General features: G+C 33.1%; 4 protein-coding genes and 1 long non-coding RNA gene across 10 annotated transcripts; 3 read left to right on the top strand and 2 right to left on the bottom strand.

The window, feature by feature from the left end:
• Positions 1-384: 384 nt before the first annotated feature.
• Positions 385-3,827, top strand: LOC116339320. The gene is made up of 7 exons (XM_031765141.1): positions 385-572; positions 811-1,141; positions 1,826-1,970; positions 2,029-2,611; positions 2,687-2,840; positions 3,319-3,724; positions 3,771-3,827. Exons 2-7 carry the CDS (start codon positions 861-863, stop codon positions 3,825-3,827), a joined length of 1,626 nt encoding a protein of 541 aa, XP_031621001.1. The 5' UTR covers positions 385-572; positions 811-860.
• A 235-nt stretch (positions 3,828-4,062) lies between these two features.
• On the top strand, positions 4,063-5,241 carry LOC116339031 (TM2 domain-containing protein CG10795). The gene is made up of 2 exons (XM_031764636.1): positions 4,063-4,567; positions 4,659-5,241. The coding sequence occupies exons 1-2, from the start codon at positions 4,302-4,304 to the stop codon at positions 4,933-4,935; spliced, it is 543 nt and encodes a 180-aa protein (XP_031620496.1). The 5' UTR covers positions 4,063-4,301; the 3' UTR covers positions 4,936-5,241.
• A 1,690-nt stretch (positions 5,242-6,931) lies between these two features.
• LOC116339025 (syntaxin-6) lies at positions 6,932-9,639 on the bottom strand. Its single transcript, XM_031764631.1, has 6 exons — positions 8,869-9,639; positions 8,431-8,588; positions 8,050-8,336; positions 7,576-7,829; positions 7,377-7,471; positions 6,932-7,243 (listed from the first exon to the last, which is right to left on the bottom strand). The coding sequence occupies exons 1-6, from the start codon at positions 8,901-8,903 to the stop codon at positions 7,167-7,169; spliced, it is 906 nt and encodes a 301-aa protein (XP_031620491.1). The 5' UTR covers positions 8,904-9,639; the 3' UTR covers positions 6,932-7,166.
• Positions 9,640-10,417: 778 nt separating this feature from the next.
• On the bottom strand, positions 10,418-13,127 carry LOC116339037. Of its 2 annotated transcripts, none has more exons than XR_004200955.1 (6): positions 13,023-13,127; positions 12,634-12,696; positions 11,942-12,555; positions 11,435-11,544; positions 11,124-11,367; positions 10,418-11,037 (listed from the first exon to the last, which is right to left on the bottom strand). It is a non-coding gene; the product is annotated as an uncharacterized LOC116339037 (long non-coding RNA). The 2 variants fall into 2 exon arrangements; XR_004200956.1 differs by having other exon boundaries at positions 11,124-11,277; positions 13,023-13,126.
• Positions 13,128-13,159: 32 nt separating this feature from the next.
• LOC116339034 lies at positions 13,160-15,303 on the top strand. Of its 5 annotated transcripts, XR_004200954.1 has the most exons (8): positions 13,160-13,300; positions 13,361-13,671; positions 13,798-14,219; positions 14,290-14,471; positions 14,549-14,805; positions 14,893-14,994; positions 15,062-15,194; positions 15,252-15,303. XR_004200954.1 is itself a non-coding variant. In XM_031764641.1 (6 exons), the coding sequence occupies exons 3-6, from the start codon at positions 14,358-14,360 to the stop codon at positions 15,066-15,068; spliced, it is 480 nt and encodes a 159-aa protein (XP_031620501.1). In that variant the 5' UTR covers positions 13,160-13,300; positions 13,361-14,219; positions 14,290-14,357; the 3' UTR covers positions 15,069-15,303. The 5 variants fall into 5 exon arrangements, 3 of the variants coding, with proteins under 3 accessions (XP_031620501.1, XP_031620502.1, XP_031620504.1); XR_004200953.1 differs by having other exon boundaries at positions 15,062-15,303; XM_031764641.1 differs by having other exon boundaries at positions 13,361-14,219; positions 15,062-15,303.
• Positions 15,304-15,786: the final 483 nt, after the last annotated feature.

The raw sequence follows: 15,786 nt of genomic DNA on the forward strand, positions 1-15,786 counted from the left end.
AAATGTTGGTAATCAATTATTGTATATCGATATCTCGATTTGCATGCAATGCGAAGTGTAGTTTACATGGTGCGGATGGTTCTTCGTGTTATTTTGGCTGGTTCCTTTTATGTTTATTTGGCGGTCGCATATATATTTCAATTATTAGCATTTTTGTTTGACGCTTTTTTCCCACTTTCCATTTCATTCAGCTTTCAGCTAATACTGCTTGCTATTCGCTTAATGTTGGCAAAACTTATTTTATCGATATAAATTCATTGAGAGAACGCGAGGTGAAGTGAAATGGAATTATTTATCGTCGTAGAATATGTATCAATTCAATCAAAATCGATTAAACTATCGTGTTTTGTGTGCTCTACTGCTGCTGCTGCTGTATGTGTTGTTTTCATGTAAATTCTGTTTTTTTTCTATTCGTTTCGGGGGTGATTGCGCGCTACGCCGAAAAACTTCTGTGTTATGACTTGAACTGTTTCAACCGAATTTTTTTTCGTTCAGTATCAAAACGTATGGGTTGGACAAAACATCATCATTGCAACAACTCAACGTCAGTGTTTCGAGAAAACACAATCCGAGTAAGTTTTTGCTTTTGTGCTTTCAAATAGCAAAGTGCCAATAGCACGCGATTTTTTAATACAAATACTAAACGAAAACATCAATCGCGAGAATTCGACATAGAAAATACAAAAACACAAAATGAAAACGATTTTTTTGAATGAACTTATTTTATTGATAGAGAAGTTTTTGTTTTGATTTATGTCGTTGAATTCTGGTCATTTGTTAGTTTAATTTTGCGCTCGTTTGTTTTTTCAGGCTATCAGAGACGATTGAATTTGGCTTTTGCATTGTTGTGGAAAACAAAAATGTCATGTGCACGGCCGCCAAATTTTCTTTTGCATAAACAAAAATCTCTGGTTTGTGAGTCAGTGTGTCACGAGCGGCGTCTTCGTTTACGCAAGCAATTCTCAGTTGATCAAAATCATGACATTTCGAATCATCGTTCTGTTCACGGACAGAATCAACCAAAAAATGGAAAGGTGATCAACAGCAATTCTTGGGGCTGCAATAATCCCGAGGCTAGCCTACGAATTGTTACAGCCATCAAAAATAAGACACAAAACCATGGAAGCGAACCAAATGAACAGTGCGTATATTTTAAGTTAGAAAGTTGTTATTCCTGCACACTTTGTTATGAGTTGGTTGAAAGGTATATATTGCTTATCAGAAGTGTGTAATGCCGGTATGATAATTATTCACTTACTGAGTGCTGTCATGCAATTAATACGTTGCATTCAACCTGATACAATAATAGCAATTTTCATTCAGGCGTGGTTGAAATTTTTTACTAGTAAATCCGTGAGAAAATCTTCCATGAACATTTTTCACACAACACGCACCATCGATTTATCTGTGCAAAAGCGTAAAATTTATTATTATTATTATTATGCAGAGTTATACATCGTTCTCTCACCAACGATGGTATATATGAATAAATCATTTTCATTAAATTCTTTTGAAAAAAATCAATTTTTTTTATCAGTTAAAGAAAATCATTTCGATATCAATAATATTAATATTATTTTTGCCACTATTGTTAATCTTCGTAGTTTTGAGGTTTCTCATTAAAACTTTATTAAAATGCAGTTTGTTACAATTTTGGAAATGTGTATTTCAACCGTATAATCGATGCCAACAAGCACTTTACATTTTTAACGACTTGGGAAAATGTGATGAAAGATGATTTTTTTATTTTTCTAAGAAAATATCCAATTAAATCTTTTTCATTATTTTAATGTCAATATTTTAAAAAAATTGTTGATGGAAGCAGAGTGCAAAAATGTCCGGATAACGATGTGTTGCCAAACAAGTCACGGAAAAAGAACGAAGAAAAAATCAACATAAATATTTTTTTGGCACAAAATGTACCCGAATTAGATTTAGGCAGTGATTCGGAGAGCGGAGTTAAAAAAATGGTATACGGACATTTAAATAAAATTAAAATTCCATCTAATAATATTTGTTTGAAATTAGAAAAATGTGAATGATCAGAGCGATCCAAAGCCAATATCAAATCGGTTGACTGTTGAAACGCGTCGAAGTCAGTTTCGCCAAAGAAATCTGTCACTGAGTGAGCCACGTCCGCGTTTAATGCGTGCAATGTCTGCACCAATTCGACCAATTCTACCGCCAGACGCACACGAAAAAGTAATTTCATCAAGTAATCAATCTCAAGGTGGTACCAAAAAGCGATTACGTCGAAAAAAAATCGCTCCAATTGAAATGAGTCCATTTAGTTTAAAAGTTGCACAACATACGCAACAGTATACCAGCAATGCAAGCAAACTGGTGTCACAACGATCATCATTTGATGAACGTCCCTCAACGGCTAAATCAATGAACAGCTATCGTTCACTAAAATCAGTCAAACCGCCAAAAACATCGACGTCGATTCAACCAAGGGCCAAATCAGCAATGAATGGATGTGAAATTATAACGCTAGTTTCGTTATTGAGCCCAGGTGCTAGTGATTCGGAAAAAGAAGACTATTCAATTAGCGCCAATGACAGTTCGGGCGAAAAGGTTATTCCATCTCTAAGAAAAATTGGAAAGTCGGGTAAAATACTATATACGATAAAATCAAAACAAATAATTCTTATTTAATTTTGTTGTTTCGTTGGTGGTTGCGTAGTTTCATTTCAGGACGATGATAGTTTCGGCGATGATGATCCAATTATCGATTTGCCGTCGGTATTACGAAGAGCATCTCTTGTGCCTAAAATTAGACTAAATCGTCCACCCACTGCACCACCTGGTTCAATATTTCACAAGTCTAATGCAATCAGGTACTTTTTATATTATCAGCTTACGTGCTCATTGCAATCAATGGGAAAAATTCATTTTTTTTTTTGGTTTGATGATAATTGGTGACAAACAAATTCAATGAATGGCAAATGACGTTTTTGCTTTGACGCTTCAAAAATAGAAACAATGCTCAATTGAATGGATACAATAAAAATTGGCTGGTTTTGAAGAGTGTATATTTTTTTTTGCAAAAATCAAGAAAATTCAATTCAATTTATAGTCATTTGCACGAAAGGCATATCGTTCAAGTGCATGGTGCCGAAATAATATAAAATCGCTTACGAGTGCCTAATCGCTGAAGTGCACGCATATAACGTTTAATTTATGTTTATTTTATCTCTGATATTTTGTTTATCTACTGAATTGAAATTGAAATTGGCTCTTGAAGTGAATCGACTGCTTGCTTTGGTTTAATTCATTGATTTGCATAACGGAATGTGCGTCGTTTCTATTTTTCAGTGAAATCGGCATGAGTGGTGACAACAACAAAGTGACTGTTGGTGAAACTGGCGATTCAATTGAAAATCCAATTTCTCAACTCGGTCAAAGCGGTGGCGAAATCTCCAAAATACCCATTAACATTGTGAATGCAACGGTACCAATGCGAAAATCATCAATTGATATATTTGATCCAAGTACCGTTTATCCAGAATATGTACGCAGTATCAAAGAGAAAGAGTGCTGGTTACTCTTTCAAAAAATGGCTAAAAAAGGAATAACCGTGAGCTATGAAACTATTTTACGTGGAATGCTGCCACCGAACGAGGTACGGGCCGTCGAGAAAAAGCAAAAAGAAATTTTCGAACGGCAAGCCAGCATTGAGTTAGAAGCAGCCACATCTACCGAATGTGATATTAGTAAAAAAGTAAATTGAAAATTAAATTGTTTAATTTGTTTATTGTTGAATAAAGACATTGTTAAATTCATATGGATTATTTGCGATTTTAACGTTCGCATTGATCATTTAGTTTCCATAGAAAACAACAGATATTCTTGTTCATTTCGCCAAGAAATTATTCAAATAAAAATGATTTTTTGTGCAAATTTAATTCTTTATGTGTGTTTTTTTGTAAATTTGCCTTTCGCCATTCACAATAGCATTTTTATTTCAACCCTCAAATAACAATATCATTTAATTTGAACAAATAACATGAAGTTGGCTGCAAATGCCCATACTTCCAATGAAATGAGCGACTATGACGTTTCTTATTTGTCAACACATAGTAAGAGAACAAAAACAGACCAAATTTCTTGAATAAAATTCAATTTAATAACATTAATTCACAACTAAAACGATTTACAAATATTTTATTTAGGGACTACATTCAATAACATAAAAATCAAAAGTTCGCCGAAACGCCGCTAGCATAGAATTAAAAAATATGTGTTTTTGCAGAAAAAAATAGGAATTCAATTTGATAGGGTCAGGTAGACAAATAACAATGAGATATTGTTTTGGAATAATAATTTTGATTTTGTTGAATGAATTGTTTGAGATCGTGGCCGTAGAAATAAATTGTAGTACATTGCGAATGGGTCAATATATGTGCCCGGATCCAAATATAAATCATATCGATCCAAAGACACAGCAACCAATTGGTTGTACGAAAAATAATGTCGCCAAAGTGTGGTGTATAGCTGCCGAAGGTCTTATTTGTAGCGAAACTAAGAATACAAGTTTCAAAGGTGAAATTCCATGCCGATGGACGTGAGTATTAAAAAAACTGATACATTCATACATGTATGACATGTAGCAAAGTTAATGATTTTTTTTTTATTTCTTATTTTATTGCACACAGAAATGGATACCATTTTGACACAGCATTACTTTTATCAATATTTCTGGGGATGTTTGGTATCGATCGTTTCTATTTGGGCTATCCAGCGATTGGTTTACTAAAGTTTTGTACATTTGGTTTCATGTTTTTGGGCCAACTGGTCGATGTGATTCTGATAGCGACTCAACGCATTGGACCTGCCGATGGTTCTGCATACATAATATCATATTACGGGCCTGTTTTATCTGTGATACGTAGCGACAATACGACCTATTTAAGGCCACAAAGCGATTGGTGAGATAAATAGTACAACATTATTGTCCGTGCACCAACGATGACGATAAATGTGCGACACGAACTCAATTCAATTCAACGCTAAAAGTTCTTGTAGACTGTACCTGCCTTGACTGTGTGCAGTCAACCTTTCCAAAATATAGACTACAGCTCTTCTGTTCTGAATGAATAAATAAAAAATAAAGTTTTTAACTTTTAGTTGTAGAAACGATCAAAAATGAATTTTTATTACACATGTATTTATTTAATTTTCCATTATTATTATTATTCAAATCTTACAAATAAAAAATTATATTCCGTTGTCTTTTAATTTTTTTTCTGGTTTTTTTTTTCTTCTTCTTTTGTTTTGGTTTGTTTGTTATTTGGAAACTCCAATCATACAGCAAATCCTTATAAATTACTGTTGCGATCGTTCTTCTTTATAGAAGTTTCTTTTTACTTTGAAAACGTATTTACAGTACATTTTTTTACATTTCATAGATTACTAGATTTATAGATGAGTCTATGTAGAATTTATTATTTTGATTCGATGGATTTTCCTATTTCAGATTTTTGGATTTTCTTCAATTTTGTTGGAATAATGTTTTCGCGATTCATTTGTATTAATAGATTTTGATATATTTGGAATGAATAAATAGTGCTTGTGCCATAAATACCATACTTCACTGTATTTATATCTAGGGGCTTAATTCAAAATTTTCAACGACTGAATTCTATAATAATATCCAAATTAACTGAATTTTTCTGCAAACGAATGAATTCCGGTGAATTCTACGGCGATTTCATTCAAATATGTGAGATATTGGTGAATAGTTTCTGCTGGCAATTACTGCAATATTTATATTTTGTGTGAAAAATTGCAAATGTTTTTTATATTTTTTTAATAAAAATTAATTGTATTTTCAATTTTGAGCGATTTTCTATCGAAAACAATCGGAAATATTGAAATATTAATAAAATAAAAAATATTACGGTTATCATAACCTCACTTTATTACTTTGACACATTTCATTCTATTCACACGAATTCACCGAACTCATCAATAACTACTCGATTCAAAAGTGTGAATTTACGTGAATTCCTGTGAATTTTTTTGCCGTATTAAGCCCCTAGATTTATATACAGGACTACATCTTGTACATTTTCAATTCTTAAAACGATATTGTTCATGCCGACATTCGTGATGATCGTGCAAAATTCGGCTAAATTTATAGATTAGAATAAATTAAAACATAAATACGCAAAGAGCTTATCATCGAGCGTCCCTGTGACTATTTTACTAACCGATACAAAAATCTATCCATAAGGGGGCAGTAAAATACTTTGCAGTAGAATCTATTATGCACGAATCAATAATAAAAAGATAATAATTATTTATACATTTTTCATCGATTCGTGTTCAGGGGATCCTGAAATCAAGATCTGAGCCCTCTGCCATCAAATTTTCGGAAAAAACACACTATACACTTTTCCCCCCGCTAAAAATAACGTAAACTGCGGCGCAATAACTGAATGACGGCGACGTAATATCAGAGTATCCTGATTTGCTGCTGCTCAGCATATAGCTGAGAGCTGAGAAATGCTGAGCTCGTGCGGCTAACGCATACGAAACGGATGCACGATACATATTCCCCTTTCGCTTCGTATGTGCTGCCGTTGACGCTATTGCCGGTACAATGGTTACACACTATACCAGCGAACATACGAAGTGAAAGGGGAATATGTATCGTGCATCCGTTTCGTATGCGTTAGACGTACACTTTCAGAATATATGAAAGACTGAGAGCAAAAACAGCACGTCGCATCTCATCTCTTGCTTTCACTTACGTAAGCAAAATAACGAGGGATGCGACGTGATGTTTTTCTCGCAGCTTCTCATATGTCGGTCGCAACACAATTTCAAACTCAACTGGTTACTAAGTTTTGAGTTTTGAATTGAACGTCCAATCAACTGTTTATAACCGTTTAAACGGGGAGAATGCATGTGTGCGTGCCATCCGCTTCGTATGCGTTAGCCGCACGAGTTCAGCATTTCTCAGCTCTCAGCTATATGCTGAGCAGCAGCAAATCAAGATGCTCTGCGTAATATTTTAAAAAATAGTGTAGTTTTGTTATATATTGGGTGTCTTCAAAACAAACATCAGACACAGCATTTACAAATACATTGGCTGGTCAAGCACGGAATTTTTGTTTCTCTATTGCACTCTTTTTTGATCTGTTGATGACTGCACTAAATTACAGAATTATGAATAGAAGTATCACAATAAATAAAATGAGTGAAAGTACTCCTATGGCAATCCATTGACGCTTATCTGAAAGAGAATAAAAAACAGATTAAAAACACAAGAATTATCAGTTGAATCAATGAAATTGAAAAAAAAAAACGTAAAACTAGGTAGGTCTTTGCATGCACGATCATGATTGAGCCCATGGGATTGAAATTACCGTTATTCATGTGTAACACTTTCGCCATTTTCTTCATAGTTGAATCCATTTTCGATTCAGTGTTCTCAAGTTCATTGCCAAAATCATCAAGCATACTGCAATTGAAGGAAAATAAAAATAAAATGTCATAAAGAATAGCATAAGAACAATAAAAAATAAAATCATGTTAAGTGGGGCGAATGAATATTGTTTTGCTTACACCGCTTGTTCGTCAAGTTCAAGATTGATTTGTCGCGAAACGGTTTTCAGTGTGCCAATCGAATCGCTTATCACATCAAGTTGTTCGTCTTGCCCCTGTAGCATGCGCTGCTGCACAGACACGCTTTCACCTAAAAATCGATGTGATGGACTATCCAATGCCGATGTTCCATAATGTCCTGGACTATCCAGGGAATTCTCCAGTTTGGAATATTTGGTTCCGCTGTGTCTTGCCATTGTGCCGACAATAGTTGTCTAAATCACCATGAGAGAATCAAGAAAACAAGAAAATGTACATGATATATTGAGATCATCGAGCGCAAAAATGGATTGAAGATAATGAAAGTGATTGTAGCAATGTAAGTGTTTCTATAACAATAACAGTCACTTCTATTGTTTTCAATCGATTTCAGCGCCTGTCGTTAGCTTCCTGAGCTGAATCAGTTGCCTGAACATGTAAATATGTTGAAGATACCGTAAAACCAGATGCCGAATTTGTGTTGCAGGATGTGATATTATTGTTGATACAATTATTTGCAATCAAATTATTGCAATTATCGTTGAACGCGTTGCCACCAAGAATTTGACTATTGTTATCGAGTAACGGTTGATTTGCTGTAATATCTTTGTCCCGATTTCGATTGAGGCTCATCTTCTCCTTCATCGACTTGACCTCATCTCGAGTGGCATCGATGAAATACCGTCGGCTATTCAATTCTTTCTGGTCAATTTTAAATTTGCTGAGATTTTTCTCAACGATAGGTATATATGTGGTTAAGAAAAATCAATAGATTGTTTTGTTTTAAATAAACTAAATGTAAAAATAAAATATATGTTATGATTTTGAAAAGGATATTAATTGTATCTTCTAAGTCCTCTAAGTCCCATTCGATGCTTCTTAATGAATTTCTCAATTCGGTTGTGGTCCATTCGGTTTCGGCGCCACCAGCGTTACCCAAATCCCGCCAACGCAGGTACAATCCTCGTGTTTTGTTCAATGCCTTGAATACTTCACTGCAAAAAAAAAAACAGTGCAAAATAAAATGTATCTATTAAATAATACCATATGTATTGAGTTCATCGAATTAATTTAATACTAAAGTATCAATGTTGTAGCAATATGTCAAGCAAGGAATTATAAATGAAAATTCGATTATGAAAAACTAAATAACAAAGAAAAAAATATTTGTTTTAAATTATATTTGTTGTGGCAGCGTACTGACATCCGTTGTTTTTTTCTGATTTAATTTGAAATGGCACGCATATGCGTATTATAAATAACATGAATACTTACTCTTTCACAACAAAAAATGGATCTTCTAAAGACATTTCCGGAAACAATAAATAAATACGCAATGCGCAAACGATATTATACTAGCGAAATATCAATCTGTCTTTTTGTTCGGTAAATAGTCAGCTTTTTTTTCGGACGAATATTGTCAATTTGATATAATCAATAGTCAAAAAATTGCACACATAGTTTACTTGGCTTGGTGATACGAAAAATGGATTCCAAGCGTTTTTGTGTCAATGCGTAAATATTAATGGAATCTAAGTGTTCATTCTTATCGCTTGGGTTATGTTTTCGTTAGAAACAACCACTGGACAATTCTTTTTTCGTAATCGATGTGTCATGTAATGAAATGAAGAAAAGCCACTAATATTTAATGATAAAAAATGAATGGCTATCAATCAATCGTGAAATGTTTGTGATGATATCTGGAGTAAAATGGAATTTCCCATTGTAAAGTGTGTTGCTTTCACTTTTCGCTTCAATTATGTTGACTTGAGCAGCAAATAAAACAATCAAAACAATGCACAAAATGTTTTGCAATTATTTTCCCGTTTTTGGTTTGCTATTTATTAGCATTTAAATAAACCGAAAATTGAAAAACCTCTGTATATTTAATGAATGAGCTGATAAGCAGCATCAAAAAGTAACAATGATTTTCACGTTATTGACTTGGCCGATTAAAAGCTAAATAAATCAATTGAATTGTGATGGAAGTCAATGTAGTAGCCCGAGTAGTCGCTCACACACCATAATTCTCCTCGCACACATTAAATGAATGAGTCGAAACTTACCGTCGTCGCTATATATTGATCTGCAACATTGGCATTCCACAGGAAATTTCATATGGAAAATTCACACACAGCGCGTTTTTCTTCTCCTTTTCCCTGTTCTTGTTATTAGTTTTGTCCTTTACAATTCTATACCAGTATCTCTCTTTTGTATACATACAAACTTTTATGTTTAGATGTTTGTGTGTATGTTTCTGACAGATTCTATCTCTTTCTGTATCAATGAATGTGGAGCGGCGGCAAATTGTGGTGCGAGCGAAACAAATATACGATTGCCGCCACAAAATTAGTCACCCACACGTATTTACGACGAATCGAGAACACACAGAAAATACAAAACGACAACAACAACAATAGCGCGGTGGTAACAACCGACAGAACAAGGGTAAGTTACACCTGCGTACTGAAATGCCAAAATTTTCATGCATCATTGTTGACAGCTGACTATGACTTTGCATTGCCATTGATGCGTCACATACATAAAACATATGCGATTGACGTCAACCCCCTCTGTGGCAAGACAGTCGAATTGTCATCCTATTATTTGAATTTTGAGTGCCATCAAAAAATGCAATGTATGTTATTTTAAATATTACTCTACACTGCGAAAGGCTGTAACAAATAGAGACAATTTTTTGGGAATATTTTAAAATAATATATTTTTTAAAACTTTGTTCGATAGTTTTATTTCGATAATATCGAAGGTTCAACAACACTTATATAAAATCCAAAGCAAAACAAAAAAACAATAACATGCGTTCATAAAACCTCTTAAAACGTGTTCTCTAATCATTTGTTCGACGTTTTTTGACTGATAAAACATTTCTTCGTTGAAATATTATTATTTTCTTCATAGATTGTTCACATTTATTTTATAATTTTCGCATTTTTATGAATTGTATATATTTGCACAAAAGTTTTGAACGGAATAGACCATACATTGATACATTAAATGTACATTTCCAAATGAAAAACTTACTCTAAATTATATTTACATTCGATTATCTGTTTTCTAGTGTCTGCTGCAGCTATGACAGCAGCTTGTTCTGCCATTTTTACTGCATAGTACATGCCAATAACACCAATATCATTCGGGCAAACCATTAATTGCAATGTCAGATGTTGTCTCGACCTATGAATTTTATTTAATTCCATGGATGTTTGTAAGTCCTTAATTAATTTGCCAGTGTGGACACTGCGAAATGAATTTTCACTCATGCTTCGTAAGCTTCGATCGATAAACGTAATCAGTCCAAGTTGATCGGTCTGAATGCACCATTTTTCAAAGGAATATTTTGAAATTGGTTCCATTTCTTTCAAGACGGCATACAGTTTTGCATGGCGCAATGCTTGCCGGCGCTCAACACTTCCTTGCAAATTCCTATAGACAATACATTGTGTATAAATATAGAACATTTTTTAATATACAAAAATTGGAAGTAACTCATGCAGCTTTCAAGAACTTACAATTTATGATCCGGACCAAAATAGACGGAATATCCCGATTTGGCATCAAGTTTACGCGGATGATGATATCCACTTATAAACACACACACATATCCATCAAATCGCTGCAAAAATTCGTGTTCACCATACTTAACGTGTTTATAAGTGGAGATGACTGTAAATAATTTTCAACTATTAGTTGTCTGACACAATCGATATGTCGATATGGCTGGAGATTGCGTCTTCGAAGACCCAATTTTGGTTTCTAAGATCGCAAAAATAATAATCATAACAACCGAATTACTGTTACTGGCACAATAGTTAATACATACTTAATCATTGTCTCCATCGTTGGATTCACGACTGCAAGGCAGCTTTTTTATTCGGGCTTATGCTTAGCACCGGTCTATGATTTATTGTTTGGATTTTCGGGAGCGCAGACCTAAAAATAAAAAAAAATGATTTTTTATGTATAACTTAATAAAATTTTCACTCGAGAATATACTGAATATTTAATTGATTACAATTTATTCAGCGTTGAAAACAATCGTCTACAAACATTCATGTTCATTTTTATTTTAAATTAAATAGAATTCAGAATATCACGATGTTTTTTTATTACAATGATCTTCATGTGAGTTTGAATTGATGTGTCATTTGTGAGGTTATGTTCAGTGGTGTTTAAATGACAAAGCTTTGACATATATGCACAGTGCACACAGTCAATTCAAAAAAAAAATGATTCGTTACATATCGCTGACTAGCATTTTGATTTATTTCAACAAAGTTTTGTTTTTTTTTTAATAGATTAATAGATTTACTGAAACTCATATACCTACCATAGAAAATATTTGCTCCATTTGTTATCATTATCAAATCGAAAAGTCTCTATTTTCACGATAGTATCGTGATGTAATATTCTCTGATCTAGGTGAATTTACATGAATGAATATTTTAATATGATATTTAATTAAAATTATGTTTTCATATCAAAAATATTGTCTATTAAGGCATAAATGGAACAAATGGCACGTCAAAAGATGAGGATAAAAACACTCTTGTATCAGTCGAGCCCAATCCAACAGGAGAAAACGCAGAAAGTGACGCTAAAGTCAGTTTCTTATACGTATTATGTCGTCCCCAATACGCGCACAACAAAGATCAATGATTTTGTTAATTTCTTTGTTTTTCAATTAATGTGTTCAACTGTTCAATGCTTCTTTCAGAATAATCATATCGTTTTCACTCTTGTCGACAACGTGAAGCAAATTGTTTAGTTCAGTTTCATACTTTGTAAAATTGCAATCTTGATCCACGAATCATATTTACACGACATTTTTTAAATATTCTCCGACTTGTTTTCGAACCAATTCGTAATTTTTAATTCCCAGCTCTTCGCCAGAAAAAAGGCATCTTATTCTAGATCTTATTTGATTCGTTGGCACAATAGCTCCTAAACATTGATGAAACGATGAAAAAAAATCGTGTAAAAATATTGTCAATAGTTTTTGGAGTTAAAATACTCATTTACCTTTCAATTGAACGACTGAATTTGATAATCTGCATCCAAGTCTACTCACACGTTACATGTTTCCTGAAAACATTTGAATGATAAACTATATAAGTATTTTACTCGTATGATGCAAACTATAAACAAAATATTGGCTTAAAGATTGTTTGTTTTAATATGGACACAAAATTAGCCGTTTTTTTGTTATTAATTCTTTTGCAAAAAATGAGCCGATATCGTCACAACCGTATTTATCTCGAAAGCGGACAATTTCTTTGCTATTCATCAAAGAATTTACAATACAATTATATCCCGAATGAAATGGTATTTTGTTTTTGTTCTACTTATAAGTATACTGTTTGATAAATTTATTTTATAAATCAACTTAAAGGCATTTCGATACCACTTACAAGCAAAACAATTACATCCGGAACTTTGTCCCATTGATAATATAAATTCAAACGTCAAATGTTTGGTTATGTTTTCCTAACTCTTATCATTGTGTTGTTTGACGTGCAGTTTTGACATTTGTAGATTTTGACAGTTGTGATATTTCTCACATCGTGCCATTACGCAACAAATAGTTTTATTAAGAAATTCTCTAAGAATATTTTCTATAAAAAGATATTAACAATGAATTATTTACGCTATACATCAATAGTTTTGCAACGAGCAGTGCAAAAACAGGGTAAGTTATTTAATTAAATATAAAAATGTTGTATTTTTTCAATAATTTTTAATTTTATAGGGATGATCGGATCGGTGAGAACTTTGTTTTCAAAAAGATTCATAGGAATCAAAGATTATGAAATATCACGATCGACACAGTTACCGTTTGATTCAACGACTGCGGAAATAGAAATGGATGCCGGAAAAGCGGAGATTATGAAGAAATGGTGTCATACAATGGAGAAAGAAGAGCTTGTAGAAAATTTTCCTCAAATGACAATGCGTCTACATATCATCCATAACGATCCAGCACAAATGAAGGCCTTCAGTTTTGGGCCTTTGGTGATGCGAATGTTTCATTACCATAATTTGCCGTACCAAGCATTGAAGGTAAATTCTTTTGCTGGATGTATATTGCTTGATGTATAATCAAGCTTTAGAATCGTTTTCGGTTTGTTTGTACCACGCATAACTCAAGTAAGGTATCAGCTATCAACTTGAAACCTATTTTTTCAGATTCCTGAGCCCAATCCACGAAAACGATATTTTTCTTTTTGGAAAATTCGTCCAGGAAAATTATTTTTCTTGTAAATGAGGTTTTTCCTAAGAATTTGTATGGGAACTTCAAGACAACTTGATTTTTACGTTGTAACTCGAGTTCAAATCCTACGATTTTGATTAATATCGCTCAGTTTGTAGGTCTTCAGATGCCCTTTCGAAAAAACACAGACAGAATACTCGATCGACCTTGTGAATAGTAGCTCTAGTACAGCGAACTATCACATTTTTGTGTATTTTGACGAAAGTCGATATGGTTCGAATTCAAATCATAAAATTTTGATTAGATTGGTTCATTTTTCTGCGGATCCTTCTGGGGCTTCGAAATATTTTTTGAATTACACTCGTTTATGCATCGATACATCAAGCATTACTTCCAAGTACTTTGGCAGTGTATTTTTATACTTCTCAATTTGAAAATTAATCTAATTTGAATAAATGTCTTTATAGATGTTCAACGATCAACAAATACCACTAATGTTTGATAATGTAATGTCGAGATTAGTTTTGATGATGAAATGTATGATGATGTGTTACACATTTTTAAAATGCAGCATGAAAAACAAGAAAAACTAAACAGAGGAAGTGCGCCTACATTGAACTGTCTTGCGTTTGCTGCATGCTATAAGTTGGTAAGATTTCAAAGAAAGATAAATAACGAGATACGAGAAAAAATACTTAGACAAAAATATAATTTTATTGATTACAGAATACTGAAGCGCAGTTAGAATATGGCCTGCAATTATGGAATAAATTGCACAAAGAGAAACAACTATTTCAAAGTGGATCTCTTTTAGGTATGTTGGCCATAAATATGGGTCAACCGAATATTGCGTTAGAGATTTTGAAATCATGCTGTTTATTCTTAAATGTTTATTCGGCTCATTGCACTAGCCGATTGTGGCCATTTCACTACTTGAAGAAACTAAAAAATATTTTCCCAATACTTTTATATACGCTAGCGTGGTGGGTATTTCCATAGGCACACATTCACTCGCTTCCATTCCATTCACTTTGGTTGATTTCAAATATTTGTCTGTAATTCATTTTCAGGTTGAAAGGATTGGAGTCAGTTTGGCGAAGTACCCAACGACGCAAGAAAAAAGTAATTTTTCAAAATTATTGGATACCATTCGACTTGCTAAACGGAAATATGTAATATTAGTGGAATTCTTTTAATTAAAAATATATTTAATTTTTTACATTTTATATACATTTTCAGAGCATAGATCAAATACTTTGCCTTCCTATTGATCCAAGCAGAAAGTCAGGAGCTCACGCTCTAAACTATAAAAAAAATCGTTGAACCAGAATAGAATAATTGAGCATTAGAATTATTATCTGAAAATAAAAAAGTAATAATGAGCGGATTAATTTGTTTCCATTTTATTTAAGAAGTTCTTTCCTTCCAGTTTTTCGAATCGACAAAAAGCGTTAATATTTCCGATATTTGGGTCACATTTACTTTGGTACCAATTTGTGGTGGATCACACAGTAAATCTTAACAACAAACAATCGACCTCCATTTGGTGAGGCCAAGAACCATTCACGTTCGCTATTTAGAAGAAAGAAAACACCCATTTGATGATATTTGGTTTAGTTTGTTTTGTTTTGCAAAATACAGACAATATGAAAAAAAAAGAAAAGAGAAAAATGTCTTCTGAAGATAATTTGCAAAGTGACGCAAACCGTGCAAAACGATGGGTATGGGTTGAATACTTCTATCCAGATCCAGTTTCTTATACGTATTATACCGTCCCCAATATATGTAATCGTTTAAGATCAATGATTTTGTTAATTTCTTCAAACTATAATCATAAAAGTGCAGTTATTGCTTAATGTGAAACGTAGTCTTATACATTAAGCTATGGAATAGTAAGATATATATATATATATATGTTTGTTCAGTGATTTTAGAGAAAACCAGAAAAGATAGAGAGTTCGGGT

The sequence above is a fragment of the Contarinia nasturtii genome, unplaced genomic scaffold (genome assembly GCF_009176525.2).
Source record: "Contarinia nasturtii isolate CC-2019 unplaced genomic scaffold, AAFC_CNas_1.1 Cnas_scaffold_493, whole genome shotgun sequence".
NCBI classification, from domain to species: Eukaryota; Metazoa; Arthropoda; class Insecta; order Diptera; family Cecidomyiidae; genus Contarinia; species Contarinia nasturtii.

Bases quoted from the DNA above. Each gene is read 5' to 3' on its own strand.
- LOC116339034 (XM_031764641.1), top strand. From the start codon at position 14,358: ATGTATGATGATGTGTTACACATTTTTAAAATGCAGCATGAAAAACAA. The intron at 14,472-14,548 runs GTAAGATTTCAA...TATTGATTACAG, and splicing joins TTGCTGCATGCTATAAGTTG to AATACTGAAGCGCAGTTAGA. The intron at 14,806-14,892 runs GTGGGTATTTCC...ATTCATTTTCAG, and splicing joins CTTTTATATACGCTAGCGTG to GTTGAAAGGATTGGAGTCAG.
- LOC116339031 (XM_031764636.1), top strand. From the start codon at position 4,302: ATGAGATATTGTTTTGGAATAATAATTTTGATTTTGTTGAATGAATTG. The intron at 4,568-4,658 runs GTGAGTATTAAA...TATTGCACACAG, and splicing joins GAAATTCCATGCCGATGGAC to AAATGGATACCATTTTGACA.
- LOC116339320 (XM_031765141.1), top strand. From the start codon at position 861: ATGTCATGTGCACGGCCGCCAAATTTTCTTTTGCATAAACAAAAATCT. The intron at 2,612-2,686 runs GTAAAATACTAT...GTGGTTGCGTAG, and splicing joins AAGAAAAATTGGAAAGTCGG to TTTCATTTCAGGACGATGAT. The intron at 3,725-3,770 runs GTAAATTGAAAA...TGTTGAATAAAG, and splicing joins AATGTGATATTAGTAAAAAA to ACATTGTTAAATTCATATGG.
- LOC116339025 (XM_031764631.1), bottom strand. From the start codon at position 8,903: ATGTCTTTAGAAGATCCATTTTTTGTTGTGAAAGA. The intron at 8,337-8,430 runs ATATCCTTTTCA...CCACATATATAC, and splicing joins GGACTTAGAAGATACAATTA to CTATCGTTGAGAAAAATCTC. The intron at 7,830-8,049 runs GTATCTTCAACA...ATGGTGATTTAG, and splicing joins ATTCGGCATCTGGTTTTACG to ACAACTATTGTCGGCACAAT.